Genomic DNA, 16,747 nt, shown 5'->3' with positions numbered 1-16,747 from the left:
AGAAGAAAACATTGCTAACATTAAATATATTTACATCCTGCCCATTTTTCTATAGCAACAGATTAAAAGTAGTTTGAACATGTTTGATTCAGTAGCTTTCAAAACACTATTGAATCTTGAATCTTTTTAAAAACAATGTTACTTACACAATAATTTGCTTCAATAGGTGCTCTGCTTTGAGCACTGCTGTAATATAATAACATGCTTGCAGTATTATACAATAATATCCTTTCACAACAAATACCAGAAATTACCATTCTTATCCTGGCCAACTATACATTTTCATAGGATTTTCAATAAGATCATAGGAAATAACCAACCTGAAATGTATCTGAATATCTGAATGTACAGTGCATCACTTTGTATTTTCACAACTTTACATTAAATGTGTAGCTCGCATTAACAAATTAGATTTTGGTTTATAATACAACTGCAAGTGATTGCCTAATATTTAAGTTCAATGGTTCCATTTAATATTAGAGAATGTATACAACTTGAAATTCTTACTCTTCGCAACATCCATGAAACAGAAGAGAACCCAAAGAATAAATAATGGAAAAAGATTAGAATGCCAGAGCCCCCTCTCCTCCAAGACACAATAACAAAGCCCACAAAGACCATGATCTATACTCCATCAGAAACTACAATCCACAACCCAGAAGGGGAGGGGGAGAGAAAAAAAGAGAGAAGAGAGAGAGAGAGATATCACTACTTCTACAGCGAAAGGGGAGACCAACAACTCACTGCTTAAATGTTGCAGTACTTAAAATCTAAAGAAATTCTGGCAAAGATAAAATAAAGCCCTACAAATAAAGGACAGCCACTTCTTCAATTTCTGTTCCCATTTTGAGCATTGTTTAACATTTGCACCTCCTTTGACCCAAATCATAAAATTCTGTATTCCCTACATCCAATACAAACAATTTGCTTTCTCTCTCTCACAAAAAAACATATTACACTTTTAACGGGTTGCTATTAGTTATTCATCGAGAAGTTAAACCAGAACGCAAAACCTATTTATACTCTCATCATAAAATATGCATGATTCTGGAACATTTCTGAACTTATTAGTTCAGTACTAAGTCAAATTTTCAGTTATTTTTATTATCTTAGTGCAATGTTTTCAGGTCTGTTATATGTTTGGTTAGTTTACTCATTGAGACAGTTGTGAAATTCCCTATTTGTTTTTACCTAAAAACAATCTTTAATCTTTCGCCTGAGGTTAATTTAAAGCCAACAGTGTCAGAACCCTAGGTAACACACAAAATGCTGGAGGAACTCAGCAGGTCAAGTAGCTTCAATGGACAAGAGTAACAGTTGACATTTCAGGCCAAGACCCTTCTTCTTTTGTGTCAGAACTCTAATGTAAACTTGCTCTCTTTTCACCTGTGGACCTGTGAACCTATAGACTCACTTCCAAGGACTCTTCATCTCATGTTCTCAATACTTGGTGCTTGTTTTCCTTCTTTTTGTATTTGCACCGTTTGTTGCCCTGATTGTCTGTCCCATTGGTGTGATCCTTCATTGATTCTATTATGGTTATTGAGTATGCCCGCAATAAAATGAATTTCAGGGTTGCATATAGAGACATATTTGTACTTTTAACTTTATTTCTATCGCCACAACAAAGAACATTTTGAGCAGCCAACAAGCCAGTGATTTCTGTGGAATACTACCAATCAGACTGGATTGAAATTGTAGGAAGCATGTCTCCAATAACACATTAAGTACCGATGCTAAAATTCCATTATCCCATATCCATACAGAATCTATAGATTAGAAAGGACAAAGAATAAAATGTATAAATTCCAAAAAGGAAATCAGGAACGTGCATAAATTCCTTTATATAGACTCAGAGATATAATGTCCAGGGATAATAATGGAACTTTGCAAAATACCTTCAGAATCAGAATCAGGTTTATTATCACCAGTACGTAATATGAAATTTGTAAACTTAGCAGCAGCAGTTCAATGCAATAAATATAGAAGAGAACAAAATATAAAAAATAGTAACAATAAATAGGTAAAACAATTACGGTATATGTATATTTAATAGATTTTAAAAAACAGAAATACTGTATATTTAAAAAAAGTGAGGTAGTGTCCAAGGTTTCAATGTCCATTTAGGAATTGGATGGCAGAGAGGAAGAAGCTGTTCCTGAATTGCTGAGTGTGTGCCATCAGGCTTCTGTATCTCCTACCTGATAGTAACAGTGAGAAAAGGGCATGCCCTGGGTGCTGGAGGTCCTTAATAGTGAACACTGCCTTTCTGAGACAACCCTCTGCAGCTTCTTTTGGTCCTGTGTAGTAGCACCCCCCCCCCCCCCCCATACCAGACAGTGGTGCAGCCTGTCAGAATGCTCTCCATGGTATATCTATAGAAGTTTTTGAGTGTCTTTGTTGCCATGCCAAATCTCTTCAAACTCCTATTAAAGTATAGCCACTGTCTTGCCTTCTTTAACATCAATATGTTGGAACCAGGTTAGATCCTCAGAGATCTTGAAATCCAGAAACTTGAAACTGATCACTCTCTCCATTTCTGATCCCTCTATGAGGATTGGTATTGTGTTCCTTCGTCTTACCCTTCCTGAAGTCCTCAATCAGCTCTTTCATCTTACTGATGTTGAGTGTCAGGTTATTGCTGCAGCACCACTCCACTAGTTGGCATATCTCACTCCTGTACACCCTCTCGTCACCAGTTGCGATTCTATCAACAATGGTTGTATTGTCAGCAAATTTGTAGATGGTATTTGAGCTATGCCTAGCCACAGAGTCGTGTGTATATAGAGAGTAGAGCAGTGGGGTAAGTACACACCCAAGGTGCGCCAGTGTTGATTGTCAGCAAGAAGGATATGTTTTCACCAATCCGCAGAGATTGTGGCCTTCCGGTTAGGAAGTCCTGGATCCAATTGCAGAGGGAGGTACAGAAGGCCAGGTTCTGCAACTTTTCAACCAGGATTGTGGGAATGATGGTATTAAATGCTGATCTATAGTCAATGAACAGTATCCTAGCATAGGTATTTGTGTTGTCCAGGTGATCCGAAGCCGTGTGGAATGCCATTGAGATTGCATCTGCCGTTGACCTATTGTGATGATAGGCAAATTGCAATGGGTCCAGTTCCTTGCTGAGGCAGGAGTTCAGTCTAGTCATGACCAACCTCTCAAAGCATTCATGTCAAAGGACACTAAAGCAGCTGTGCTTTGCATCAGTCTGTTTAGTTCATCAATAATCTTAATCTCAACAGCTCCTTGATGAACCCTACCAGCAAATGAAAAGTCTACGTTGAGGTAAAAATGAGCAAGAGCAATGCCAGGATACAAGCCACAGGCTACTAAACTACAGTATACTCTCTTACAGAGATCTTCCACAAGAAAATACACAGTCACAATATTAAGCAAAATCACAGAACACTGAAGGTAAAAATAGAAATTATAAATCAAAATATAAATCCTAGGATTCCCTTAAGGTTAACTTGCACATTGAGTCAGTAATAAAGAAGGCATGGATATAATTTCTATATACCTATTACTGTGTCGCCACCCACAGCTCCAATCTGCTAATTAAATTTGCAGATGATACTACATTGATTGGCCTAATCTCAAATAATAATGAGGCAGCCTACAGAGAAGAAGTCATCACCTTGACACAGTGCTGTCAAGAAAACAACCTCTCCCTCAATGTTGCAAAAACAAAGAATCTGGCTGTGGCCTACAGGAAGAATGGAGACAGGCTAATCCCTATTGACATCAACAGATCTGGGGTTGAGAGGATGAACAACCTTAAATTCCTCAGCATACACATCACCAAGAATCTGACGTGGTCGGTACACACCAGCTATATGGTGAAGAAAAGCACAACAGCGCCTGTTTCACCTCAGACAGTTGAAGCAGTTTGGTATGAGTCCCCAGATCCTAAGGACTTTGTACAGGAGCACAATTGAGAGCATCCTGACTGGCTGCATCACTGCCTGGTATGGGAACCGTACTTCCCTCAATCGCAGGACTCTGCAGAGAGTGGTGCAGACAACCCAACTCATCTGTAGATGTGAAGTTCCCACTATTCAGGACATCTAAAGAAACAGGTCCGTAAAAAGGGTCCGAAGGATCATTGGGGACCCAAGTTACCCCAACCACAAATTGGTCCAGCTACTACCATCCAAAAAACAGCACCGCACCATAAACTTCAAGACCAACAGGCTCCGGGACTGCTTCTTCCACTATGACATCAGACAGATCCGTTCACGCTGATACAATTGTATTTTCTTTGCTATATTGACTGTCCTGTTGTACATACTATTTATTACAAATTACTACAAATTGCACATTCAGACAGATACATAATGTAAAGATTTTTACTCCTCATGTATGTGAAGGATGTAAGAAATAAAGTCAACTCAAATGCAATGTCAGCATTCATTTCCAGAGGACTAGAATATAAAAGCAAGAATGCAATGCTGAGGCTTTGTCATATATTAGTCAGGCCTATTTGGAGTATCGAGAGTCGTTTGGGCCCCTTATCCAAAATGTATTGACATTGGAGAGGGGCCTGTGGAGGCTTATGAGAATGATCTCAGGAACTAAAGGGTTAAAATCTGAGGAGAGTTTGATAGCTTTGGCCCCGTCCTCACTGGAGATTAAAAGAATGAAGGGGAACTCATTGATACCGCCTAGATTTTGAAAGGCCTGGAGAGGATGTTTCCAATACAGTGGGACAAATCTAGGTCCAGAGGGCATAGCCTCTGAATACATCACTTTAGAACAGAAATGAGAAAGTATTTCTCCAGCCAGAAGGTGGTGAATCTGCCATAATCAGCTCTGAGGCCCAAGTCATTGTGTATATTTAAAGCGGGGATTGACAGGTTCTTAATTATTCAGGGTATTAAACGTTACAGGAAGAAGAGAATGGGGCTGAGAGAGAAAATAAATCCGCCATGATCAAACAGCAGAGCAGACTCGATGGGACAAATGGCATAATTCTGTTCCTACACCCAAAAAAATTCACTGGTTATTACCAAAAGATTCTCATTCTTCTTTCTACCCTTTGCTTCCATAAATACTTAATTTTCACCTCCTAAATCATAACATGCTTAATCAACTTAATCCTTTGTACCTAAACTCCTTGTTCAATTCCTCAGTAATTACATATCCAGCAGAAATAATTTTAGAAATAAATTGATATGTCTGACGAAGAAAATAAGAACTAAATAAATATAAATTCTGCCTACTCCAGCTAAGCAAAACTTAAGCATACAACAAAAAAGGCTATCAATGGCAGAGAAGGTTCAAAGGGGTAAATGATCTATTCTTATTTATTATGGCTTTAACTAATAGTAACAACAACAGTTTGTCATTCTCAAGTATAATTTGAAAGCAAGATGCAGTGAAGGACGAGTCATGGGATATTAAGGAATTTGTTTACCAGTTATGAACGACAGTGTACATTACATGAAATGTCATTAACTGACAAGTACGTTCTTTCGGCCAAAACACTAAACAAAATCATCTTTGGTGATCATAAAGGTCCATTCTCTAAAACACTGAGATCATAAACTAAACAAAAAACTGAAAGAACCTGGGGGGGGGGGGGGGGGTCAAGCATTTGTGAAGACAAAAGGTTTAAATCGACGTTAGAGGACAGCGTGTTTCCTTTAATTCAGCGATCGACAGCAAAAGACAAGACATTCGTTGAAGGACTGGCAAAATTTTCCAATAAAATAAAACATCTGGGTCGTTTTTACAGCCATAAAACTTTCTTTTTGCAACAATTCAACTAAGTAGATGTTAACTTAACGTAATTACAAATGCTCCGAGGAAAGGAATTTACAACACTCTTTGAAAACATGTTGGGCTCATTGCTAAAACAGTAATTGAAAAGGGCCTGGACCTTAAGGCCTGATTCATCCAGGAAATACTGCTCGACGCTGCGAGTAACTCCGGTATTTCTCGGTCTACAATGCTCACAGAGACACTTACTTCAGATGCTCTAAGGAATGAATGTTTCTCGGGGACTTCCCGGAGCTCCCGCCGACCCAACTCCTCGAACGGCCAAACATCACTTCTAGACACTTCTTCCGCGCATTCTATTGCGATATATTAAAATATGCCCGTGACATTCAAGCCTTTCACCAACATACTGGTTGACTCGGCGATAGCCGCTGCAATGCTTGGTGAGCGCTGGCTGCTGGGAGACCAAGTTCTTTCGCCTGCTTACACTAACATGAAGCCGCACACGGGCGCCTACCGCAAACTACGAATCCCAGAATTCTTTGCGATCACTTTTCAGCGCCCAGCCTTCCTTCAAAACTGTCTCGTGTTTACCATTATTTGAGGTGCACGGAAAGAACGTTATCAGGAGAGCTAAAATGTTCCGAAAGTAATGAAGTTGTTGAACTGTACGTTTAAATTAAACGGCGATGCTGGTGTTGATGGCGATGACGTGTAGTGCACGCGACGGCCCTGCAAAACAACCTATCTTGCTCGTCAAAGGGGGAGGGGCGGCAGCTTGAGGGGAGGGTGGCGCGTCGGGTAGGGCGGGATAATCGCGATTGTGTCACTTGATCGACGTCATGGCAAGCCACTCAGCGGTAGTACGCGGCGGGGGGGGAGAAGGCGGGACGAACAGCTGCGGCGTCGTCATGCGATTGACGTTGACATCAGCCATTCAGACTCGGGGTTGGCGCGCAGGGGGGCGGAGTTGTGTGTGGTGATCAAACAGCTCGGCGGCGGCGAGCGGAGGAGGAGGCCAATGAAAAGTGAAAGGGAGGCGGAAACCTGAGAGCGCGGGGGGAGGGGCGGAGAGAAGCCCGGCCTGACGCCGTGGAGATCTCGGTAAAAGAGCGGTGGACCGAAGGGCATCGGAAAGTGAGGGCCTTTCCCCCCTCCCCTACCCTACCCCTCAGCGTGCCTGCTGCGGTGTTAATTCGCCACCCTGAAGCCTATGACCGCCTCTGTTTACGCTGATCTCGATTCGCTGGAGTCGCTCCTTGATGAGTTGCCCTGTATGTTTTACGTGGGGTTGTTTTTTGTGAATGTGCTCATCCTCTACTATGCCTTCCTGATGGAGTACGTCCTCTTCAATGTGGGAATTGTCTTCCTTCCCGACGACTTCGACCAGGCTCTAGTTGACCTCGGAGTCTTGTCGGATCCGGCATCGGTTGTCTATGACACAGACGGCGAAGTGGATGTCTTCGATGGCTACTTCGACTAAAAGCAATAATAAACTCCTCCTCACATACTCAGTTAATGATACCAGTATTTTTTGCTTAGCACAGAAGTGGGCAGCTACTGTGTATCAGATGCGAATGACAAACCTCGGTTTGTCAACAAGGCACTTGGTCGCTGAAGTACAGGATAATTATCTGCCAGCCGTTTCTGTGGCTGTTGTGGGCCGGTTGCTCTTTCATAATTGTGCAAAGATTGCAAATAATGATATGGATTGCGATATATTTCAGAGCATTTATCTGTTTGTAATAATGGTCTTCATTGCAAAGCAGAACTGCGGCTCCAGGATTTATTAAACAGTAGGTATTTGCTCAAACTATATATTGACCCACGAACTCCAGGGAATCACAATACACTGCATCGCACATTGTTGAAATTTGAGATCTTTGCAGTCTTTTTAAAATCTACATTAAGCATATTCTTTATATCACAGGATTACATTATGAAACATGTTTGCAGTTGCTAATATGTAACCAATCTTTCAACAAGGTTTTGCATAAATCTGATGGGATAATCGTACGTGCTTTAAATATTTGTAAAGTGTATAGTAACTTAGAACCTTTTCAATTTAATCTAAAAGAACATATTGTGCTTTATAGAAGTTAATCATTCTGCAAGAAGGCAATGAGATTATCTTGAAAGAAGTCCAGATAAAATAATTGAAATGTATTTTAGCCCTTGTTGAGTAAACGAGAGGTATTTTAATTGAGCCTTGCACCTGCCTATCTCAATGTATCTTGATTTCTTCCAAGACGTTAGTGATAAATGCAATGGTGAGTCTGTTTTCCCTGGGAAATGGAGTCAGGCTGCAAGTGGGTGGGACTAAACAACTGCATTGTAACAGCCTATCCACGTTCTGAAAAGCAGACCTGGTGTTGGTAGCAAGAAACGCGCTTAGCTGAGATAGGATAACTGGTTTTGGATGGTAGAATTATCAAAGTAAAACTTAATATCCGAGGGTTGCTATTTTTAAAGATCAATCCAATCTACGTATGAATTTATTTTTAAAATGAGTTGCAGTTAATCAGGATTTAAAAAATGTTATTGCTGAACTGTATTGAGTGGCATAAGAGTTTAATGGGGCTGAATTATCGTATTGCTTTTAATAATTAAAAGGAAGTTTTAATTGTCTCACTGAAAATAAAAGCAATACATTGAATAATGATATCTTACATCCTACTTTAAATTGCAGCCCCCTTATCCCCTGGGTATTGATAGTGAATGATCAGCCATGATCTCAGAATGGCGGTGCAGACTCGAGGGGCCGAATGGTCTACTTCTGCACCTATTGTCTATTTATGTTCAGTGGCCACTTTATTAGGTACACCTGCTTTTTAATGAAAACATCTAATTGGCCAATCGTGGCAGCAATGCAGTGCACAATAGCATTCAGGCATGGTCAAGAACTTCAGTTGTTTTTGTTCAGGTGCCTTGCAATCATGCCTCTCCATCCATCATGGTCCCTGACCCTCCGAATTGTAGCTGTTGCCTCCCCTGTTTCTAACCAAGAAGTTAATCCATTTACTGCTAGATCGCATTTACTGTTGGAAGTTCTAACTTTTATTTCATATTCAAAGTGTTGGCCTACATGTCGTCTTGTTATGGGTTCCTACATATAGAAGGAAATGAGTGGGTTGATTGTTTGGCCAAAAAAGCTGTTAAAAGTTCAGCTGTGGATTTAGACCTTCCACTTGGCAGATCAGAAGCTAAAGGTTTAGTAGGGTTAAGAATTAGGGGATTATGGCAAAACCTGTGGGATAATGGGCTTAAGGGGAGACACCTTTACAGAATACATAAAACTGTTGGGTTGATGGGAGAAGGGGGAAAACGAAAGGAAAGAATTGTATTGACTCTACAGAATTGGGCATACTATGCTTAATTACTCATTGTATCTTGTAGGGTTGTGTGGGTTTTGTCATTATGAAACAATTGAACCCATTCTATTACAGTGTGAAGCACATAAAGTAGAAAGAAATCAAATGCAGGTTTGTTTCACTACTATTTGGGGGTTGATAGTTTTTATCTTACAAAAACTGAGTGACTTTAATCCACAGTTTTGTCTTGCACTACTTACAATCTTATAGGGCTTTTTGGGGTAACTGGGTTTTCATTTGATAAGGAACTAGTAGGGGTTTTATTTCCAACTCTCTACCCACACTCCAGTTCAGTTGGTGGTGATAATGCACCTTTAAGTTGGACTGCCAACTGTCATTAAAAGTTGTTAGAAGAAGAGGTTCAGTTGTTGTTCAGACCAAACGTCAGAATGGGGAAGAATCTAAGTGACTTAGACTGTGGAATGATAGTTGATGCCAGGTGGGTGGTTTGAGTATCTCAGGAACTGCTGATCCTCTAGGATTTTCACACACAACAGCCTGTGGAGTTTACAGAGCAAAAAAAAATCCAGTGAGCTGCAGTTCTGTGGGTGAAGATGGCTTGTCAATGAGAGGGGTCAGAGGGGAATGGTAATAGTAACAAATAACTGTGTTGCAACAGAGGTGTGCAGAATAACATTTATAAAGACACAGCATGTCAAATCGTGAAGTGGATGGGCGACAGCAGCAGAAGACCACACCAGGTTTCACTTCTGTACCTAATAATGTGCCCTCTGAGTGGAAATAACCCTTTAAGACATCTGCACTTCCCAAATTAGTCTCTTGATTAACCCAAAATTTAATATTGTCATTATCATCAAATGTGTTTCAGTTGCCGAGGCTGAAGCTGTAGTTTTCTCTCTAAAACTTTGTCCCTCCTAAACTTTTTTAACTATCTACTTCCTTGATTGAGCTTTGTTTCTGTCCTGTGAAGTGGCTAGGCTCATTTTCCTACATTAAAGTTATGAAAGCTAAATACAGCAGTCCATTCCACTGTCAACAACAGTAAACAAAAACATGTAAACTTTTATTACTCTTGTAGTTGCATGACAATCAGGTAAATTGTGGAAAGCTCATGAGTTATTTAACTGATAATAAAAATGGGAAATGTTGGGAATTCTCAGCAGGTCATTTTCTGTTTCTCTTCCTACAGATGCAGCCTGACTTGAGTATTCACAGCTATTTTGCTTATTTTTTTCACTTTATCAAATGTATTATTCATCTGTACAATTGAGCTGTTTTCTATAGAGAGAAACATTCTATTAACTTACCACACACAACAGTAAGTATGCAGTTATTTATGTTAGCATATTGCAGATTCTTTAATTACCAACTAATGCTGCCTGCAAGTAGGAAGGATGGACTAAAAAAATTGCCCTCTGAATTCAATTCAGAATATTTATTTCAAAATCAGATCTGTTATCATTGACATGTGTGTGAAATTTGTTTTGTGGCAACAATACAGTGCAATACAGTAAAAAATCATACTAGATTACAAAATAAATTAATAGTGCAAAAGAGAAATAGTGAGGTAGTGTCCATAGATTGTTTTGAAGTCTGATGGCAGAGGGGAGAGAAACTGTTCTTAGAACATTGTGTGTGGGCCTTCAATGGACACCTAATAACACATGACTTATGGCTTTGTATCAAGTCACATTTAACCTTCTGTCCTGCCAAGCAATTCAAGAATTGAAGAAAGCAGTATAACTATTGACTTACATCATAATGTGACATCTTGTAGTAAGGAGACTTCTGCATCTTTTTTAAGAACGTGGTATTTCATGTTCATTTGTGCTAAACAATAACCAGGTGTTGAATTAATTTTTTTAAAGGTTTTATACAGGGAACAACTACTGTAGCAGCCAATTTGTGCATAAAAAGTTGAATACCTATTTTCATAAACTCCTTCACAGTACTTGTGTTGCCCAGTTGGACGCAATTGTTTCTTCTTTAGCTTCCTATCTCCTTGGAATATTCTTAGTCTTCATTGATGAATCAGAAGAAATTTTCAAATTACTTTGGGTATCCCAATCTGCTTTCTTTAATCAATAATTAGGGAATTCAATAATACAACAGTGCCAGATATAAATAACAAGAACTAAAATTTAAGTCTAATAGGCATTATAAGATGCACCTGATCCTCATAGTAAACTAAGTTTCTCTCCTCCTCCCCCTCCTTGCAATGGGCAACTCAGCAAAGCAATTCAGCCTCTATAATGCCTTGGGGCCCACTAAGCAGTCCCGACACACTTCATAAATGCTTTTTTTGTTTCCTGTATTTTTTGTAAGTAGTAAATGCTATTTTAAAACTGTTGGGTTGAATAGTGTTGTTCTTGTCTTCCATGCAGACCTTGCGTGTTTGCTTACTGCCTTTCTCCCCCTTATTTCTATCTTTTATACATCAGTCTTTCCTGTTCGTCATTTTGCTACGTCTTTGTTTTCTGTCTCCATTGTGCATGCATGCCTCTGGGTTCCCATCTGTTATTCGAATTCTCTCTGCAGAGATCTACTGCTATTCCACAGAGGATAATGAAAAAATAATTTGAAAAAGTCAGGCACCAATGCCTTATGTCAATGGGATCTTTTTGTCAGGCATGGTTATTTTAGAAATAAAGATTACACAAAGTTGAACATGTATGTATTACGAGAGAAGAGGTTAAACCTTAAGCTTGTAAACAAAGCAAAATGCATTTTGCTGATTACTAAGTTGGTTGACAGATCAAGCCCATTGTTACCTCACTGAAACTTTTGGCTTGTACTCTGAACATTTTGCATCATTTTGTTTCGGGCCATTTTTTTGAATATAGCGCCACTCTATCTGGCATCTAAAAATCAACTTGGACCAAGGGCAAATCAATACTTGAAACTGTAATACAAATGCTGAGGATCTAGCACTGTTATGCAATGGTCAACTCCAGAGGGCTAATGTAGGTAGAAGGTACAGGTATAGATTTTTGTTGTGGAATTGAAATGTTTATAGCTGAAGCAGTAGTGGAGGAAGACTACTTTTGTATTTTGCAATTCAGAGAGTACCTATGGATGAGCAGTCACATATTTGCTCTGAAGTAGAATAACACAACCTGACCATTTTTAAACCATTTCTGTAAACTTTGCACATTGGGTCTCCCCATAATGACTAAAGTAGTAGAACTAAATGTGCTATAACAAAGTGATGCTTCAATCGTATCTAATTGGCTTAAAGATGAACTAGTCTGCCTCCATGATTGCCTCAGAGAAACCAACAGGCATTCGGGAAACTATTCTAGTATGTCCTTCTAGTATATTCTAGTATGTCTAGTATGGTACTGTACTTGTGCATTCAGTACTGCTGAGAACAAAAACTTTGCCTTGCACTTTCAATTTGGTAATGAAGGGCTGACCTCCCCAAATCAGTAAGTTTAGCGTTTTAGTGCAGTGTACATAGTTATTATATTGATTCTGCTTTATTTTACTGGTGAGGTGTTGCAATACATATCTGGAGATCTGTTGAACAAATAATCTATTTGCACTTATTATCCTGTTAATTTAACTATTGATAGATTCAACACCTCAAAGATTTAATAATCAAATCTGTCAGTAAAGTAGGCACAAGGAGAAATTAACCAGTTCTTTAGTCCTTGAATACTACAAACTAAGATCCTGAGAAGCTCTTTGAGGGAAAGGAAGATCAATTCAGGATTGGAAGTGAAGTGTAAAGCAATCTAACGCAATATCCCTGTCTCTTTACTTGCACTGTGCCATTCAACAGGATGGGGAATGATAATTGGAGACGTTCAGCCTCAGGAGAGTCACTTTGAATCGCACATGGAGAAAAAAAGGCTTTAAACGCCATATGGATTAGTTAACCATCAGCAATACAATGCAAGAATTCTGCGCTGGATACCCAACTCCCGTGCAAGGAACCATAACATTTCAACATTTTGCACCGCTGCATCTCAACACTGAACTAAGTTATCATGTGTACAGTCCTTGCAGCTTTTAGCAAGCTATTATATGGGTTGAATATTACTAAGCTTATTGTAACACAAGGATTTACTTTATTCACGTTTCAGTATATACTAAGGCTGGAATGTAAGTGGGTTATCAATAACTTAATATAATTTACTGAATTAAGTCATATTTTTGTTACTGCCACTCCTGTAAATGATGTATGGTTTATCATGAATCTGTTATATTAAATATAAGACATTCATTTAATAACTGATTTAATAATTTGCAGTGCCTGTTACACTTGTAGCTGGTGCAGTAAATTTGTATTTTCAGTGTTATAACTGTTATACTTACTTTCATAGCCCATGTAACATCATGTTATTTTATTTTGAAAGTATTGCATAATCTGGCCAATGGATTTAAATACGTCCCTTGCATTTTTTTCCTGAACTTTTATTCCCACAGCAGCTGAAATTTCTATTGTCCTGTTAAGGATTTAAGCAAAATAAAAACAAATTTCATAATGTTACAGAAGTATTAGATTGTATCTTTTAATGACTAATTCTTCATAACTTTTCTATTTTGTTTGATAAACTATATTCACGGAGTACTAATCTAATACTAGATACTAGGGTAGCATAGTAGTGGAGCAGTTAGTGTAACGCATTACAGCGACGGTGACCTGAGTTCATTTCCTGCCGCTGCCTGTAAGGAGTTTCTACTTTCTTCCCGTGACCACATGGGTTTCCTCTGGGTGCTCCGGTTCCCTCCCACATTCCAAAAATATATGGGTTAATTGGTCACATGAGTGTAATTGGATGGCCAAGCTTGTTAAGCCAGTAGGACCTGTTGCCATTCTGTATCACTAAAAAAAATAATAGCTTCAGCTCAAACTTTCAACTGCAGTATTTGAAGTAATTTGAAAATAATGCAGGACATATGCACATAGGAGTTTGTGTGTTCATGTGAGCATTGAGCATTAATAATGCATTTACACATATACACAAGTGTCTTATAGCAAAGGAATTCATTAGTATTTGAAGAGGGGACTTAGAAATTGCCCTGCTTCTCCAAAGCTATGTTAAAGCAGCAATCTACAATATGCCAATGTGTGTTTTGTCTATGCAATATTCCAACGTACATAAGGCCCAAGGTATTAAGAACATCAGCCTTGCAAAGACCAATTCTCTGCTAGTTCCTTATCAGTTAAAAGGCCTATTTGTAGGTGGATTAGAAGACAAGATTGGAGCTTCAGCTGATTGGTGAGTGGGAGAAAGACACAACCGTCTGACTTTGCAGGGTCAAGAGCACAATCAGCGTAGGTGGGAAGCTTATGGAGTGCAATGTAAGGCCTTGCTGTTAGATGATCCATATCTGACTGATTAGTCACGAAGTGGGTAAGGTTGGAAAAGTTTAATCTGTTCTGCAGAAATCGGATTCAGATTAGTTTATTGTCTGAGTGCACTGAAATTCTTTACACACATTCAGCTTGCCTGCCTCCTGACAGTCTACTTCTGTATGAATAATTCAAGTCATTTATAGGCTTCGTATGTGCGAAAGACTTAAAATCATTTTTTCTGGTGAGTGTGATAGGGTGTGTCATTAAATTCTTTCACCTAATGACCACAAATGATTTATACAAGAACTGTTTTTCTCTAACAAAATTTACTGTTTGAAAATGAATATCAATCTTTGAATTATCTCATTTTAATCAACCTAGTCTTATCCCAAAGCATATTCATTCCTACGTAACGAGAAAAATGCCAACTTGCTTAGCTTTCCAGAATGATCCTAAAGGGAGCCTCATTAAACCCAGCAACATCAGACAATCAATAATTAAGTAATGCTGGACATGCACTCAGTATATGAATCTTAGATTATATCAAAATTGAAAATCAAAGTTATGCCTCTGAGTTTTCTGGAGCTTAAAGTGAAATAAGAATTTTGCACATGAACAAAGTCTTCACAGCCAACAATGTCATGATAGCAACGAATATTATAAAAGGCTTACCTAATTTGTAACTTCAAAACACTTCTGCATTGGAATAGATTACTAGTATTAAAATGATTCTACTTAGATATTTAAATATAGAGCATTGGTTTATAATATCCTTCAAATATTAACTGATTGGACATACCTTCCAGAATTCATAACTTCCATATTGACTATTTTAGAATACGTGTCTGTATAAAGATCTTCCAAATTATTTTCAGATTATTACAAATGCAACATTTGTCCCATTGAAATTCATTGCTAATACAGACACAATTTTCTAGTCTGGTGCTATCCACTGATGTCAAAACCTTCACATCTGCTATTCTTACTGTCTCCAGAAACGATGCTGTAATATCTTTAAAAATGTTACATAAATGTTAGCTTGTCCCAAAGGAAGGAACTGCAATCTCACAACCTGTTTAAAAGTTGCAGCTAAGCGAAACACAATTTCCCTCATTGAAAAAACATTATGGAATATTCAATACACTGTGTTTAGAGTTGTAGAGCCATGTAGCCCGGAAAACAGGTCCCTTTTGAGCCAACTTGTTCAAGCGGATCATGTTGCCTAACTGAGCAGGCCCCAATTTGTTCTATTTGTGCCATATCCCTCTAAACCAGGGATTCCCAACCTGGAGTCTATGGACCCTTTCCGTTAATGGTAGGGATCCATGGCATAAAAAAGGTTGAGAACCCCCTGCTCTAAACCTTTCTTATTCACAGTCTGTACAGAAAATGTTACTCCTCATGTCCCTTCTAAATCTTCCTCTTTTCAATTTAAACCCATGCTCTCTAATTTTGGACTCCCTTACCCCCAAAAGATCGTAGTCATTCATCTTATTTATGCCTATTATTATTTTACACATGTCTATATTTTACACCCTTCAGCCTCTGCTGTAGGGAAAATCCAAGCCCATCCAGCCTCACCTTATAACTCGAACCCTCCAATCACAGAATCATCTCATAAAACTTTTTGACCTTTACCAGTTTAATGACATCTTTTCTATTGCAAGGAAACTAGAAATGTTTTCCAAACATGATCTTTACTGAGTTTATTTAACATGGATCTGCTTACAATCATTTTGTCAGTATAGGTAAGGATGGGGTAGAGTTGTAACAATATTAGTGGAAACAAGCTCCTAACCAGTGAAGGAGAGACTAAAGGGTGACTCAATGCATACGTAAGTAACCAAGCTTTAAGGAGCATCCTACCGATAGAGGGGATAGTGGTGGGGTAGAGAGAGAGCAAAATGCCAGACTGGAGGAGATGCAGAGCAATTTAACCACAGGTACTAAAACAAGTCCAAGAGTAACCTTTCTAGCCATTCAGAAAACATGAAAATATAAACAATGCCTGTACTTGAGCAAATTTACATAAATTGTATCTACCGGTCACAGGGAAAACCTCCCCTTAATACAATAGCATCAGGCTGCCAAAGTAGCATTGGGTGAAACTGAACAGCACTTGTGATAAAGTTGTGGACAGATCTGCTCCTTGAGCTCACTTTACTCGCTTCCCTTTGGGAATTCTGTAAGTTAATTTAATGCAACTCCTGAACAGTCAGCGCAACCCAAGGGGACTACATTCACCCGTCTAGCCAGTTTCAAACTATCGTAGAATGACAATGTTTCCAGCTCAATGACTCAAATCCTATACCAAACTAAGTGCAGGGCTGTTTCATTAAATCTAAAAAAAGTGAAATAAACACATCAGCAGTCAGTTCAATATTTG

At 38.8% G+C, this 16,747-nt stretch overlaps 2 protein-coding genes across 6 annotated transcripts in view; one reads left to right on the top strand and one right to left on the bottom strand.

Annotated features, from left to right (window-relative positions):
• Window positions 1–6,500, bottom strand: part of clec16a (C-type lectin domain containing 16A) — a 241,706-nt gene extending 235,206 nt beyond the window's left edge. Inside the window, exon 1 of one of the 4 annotated variants that reach the window (XM_059979201.1) lies at window positions 5,974–6,500. In XM_059979201.1, the coding sequence (XP_059835184.1) occupies window positions 5,974–6,053 (80 nt within the window). In that variant the 5' untranslated portion in view covers window positions 6,054–6,500. The remainder of the gene's footprint in view (window positions 1–5,973) is intronic. The other 3 variants (XM_059979202.1, XM_059979199.1, XM_059979200.1) reach the window with 3 other exon arrangements.
• A 200-nt stretch (window positions 6,501–6,700) lies between these two features.
• Window positions 6,701–13,556, top strand: dexi (Dexi homolog (mouse)). Of its 2 annotated transcripts, XM_059979207.1 has the most exons (3): window positions 6,701–7,520; window positions 10,246–10,374; window positions 12,841–13,556. In XM_059979207.1, the coding sequence occupies exon 1, from the start codon at window positions 6,938–6,940 to the stop codon at window positions 7,205–7,207; it is 270 nt and encodes an 89-aa protein (XP_059835190.1). In that variant the 5' UTR covers window positions 6,701–6,937; the 3' UTR covers window positions 7,208–7,520; window positions 10,246–10,374; window positions 12,841–13,556. The 2 variants fall into 2 exon arrangements, with proteins under 2 accessions (XP_059835190.1, XP_059835189.1); XM_059979206.1 differs by lacking the exon at window positions 10,246–10,374 and having other exon boundaries at window positions 12,841–13,554.
• The last annotated feature ends 3,191 nt before the right edge of the window (window positions 13,557–16,747 follow it).

This window comes from Hypanus sabinus, chromosome 9 (assembly GCF_030144855.1).
Source record: "Hypanus sabinus isolate sHypSab1 chromosome 9, sHypSab1.hap1, whole genome shotgun sequence".
NCBI lineage: Eukaryota > Metazoa > Chordata > Chondrichthyes > Myliobatiformes > Dasyatidae > Hypanus > Hypanus sabinus.
Note: the sequence above shows the minus strand (reverse complement) of the source record. Positions and strands in the feature narration are given on the sequence as shown.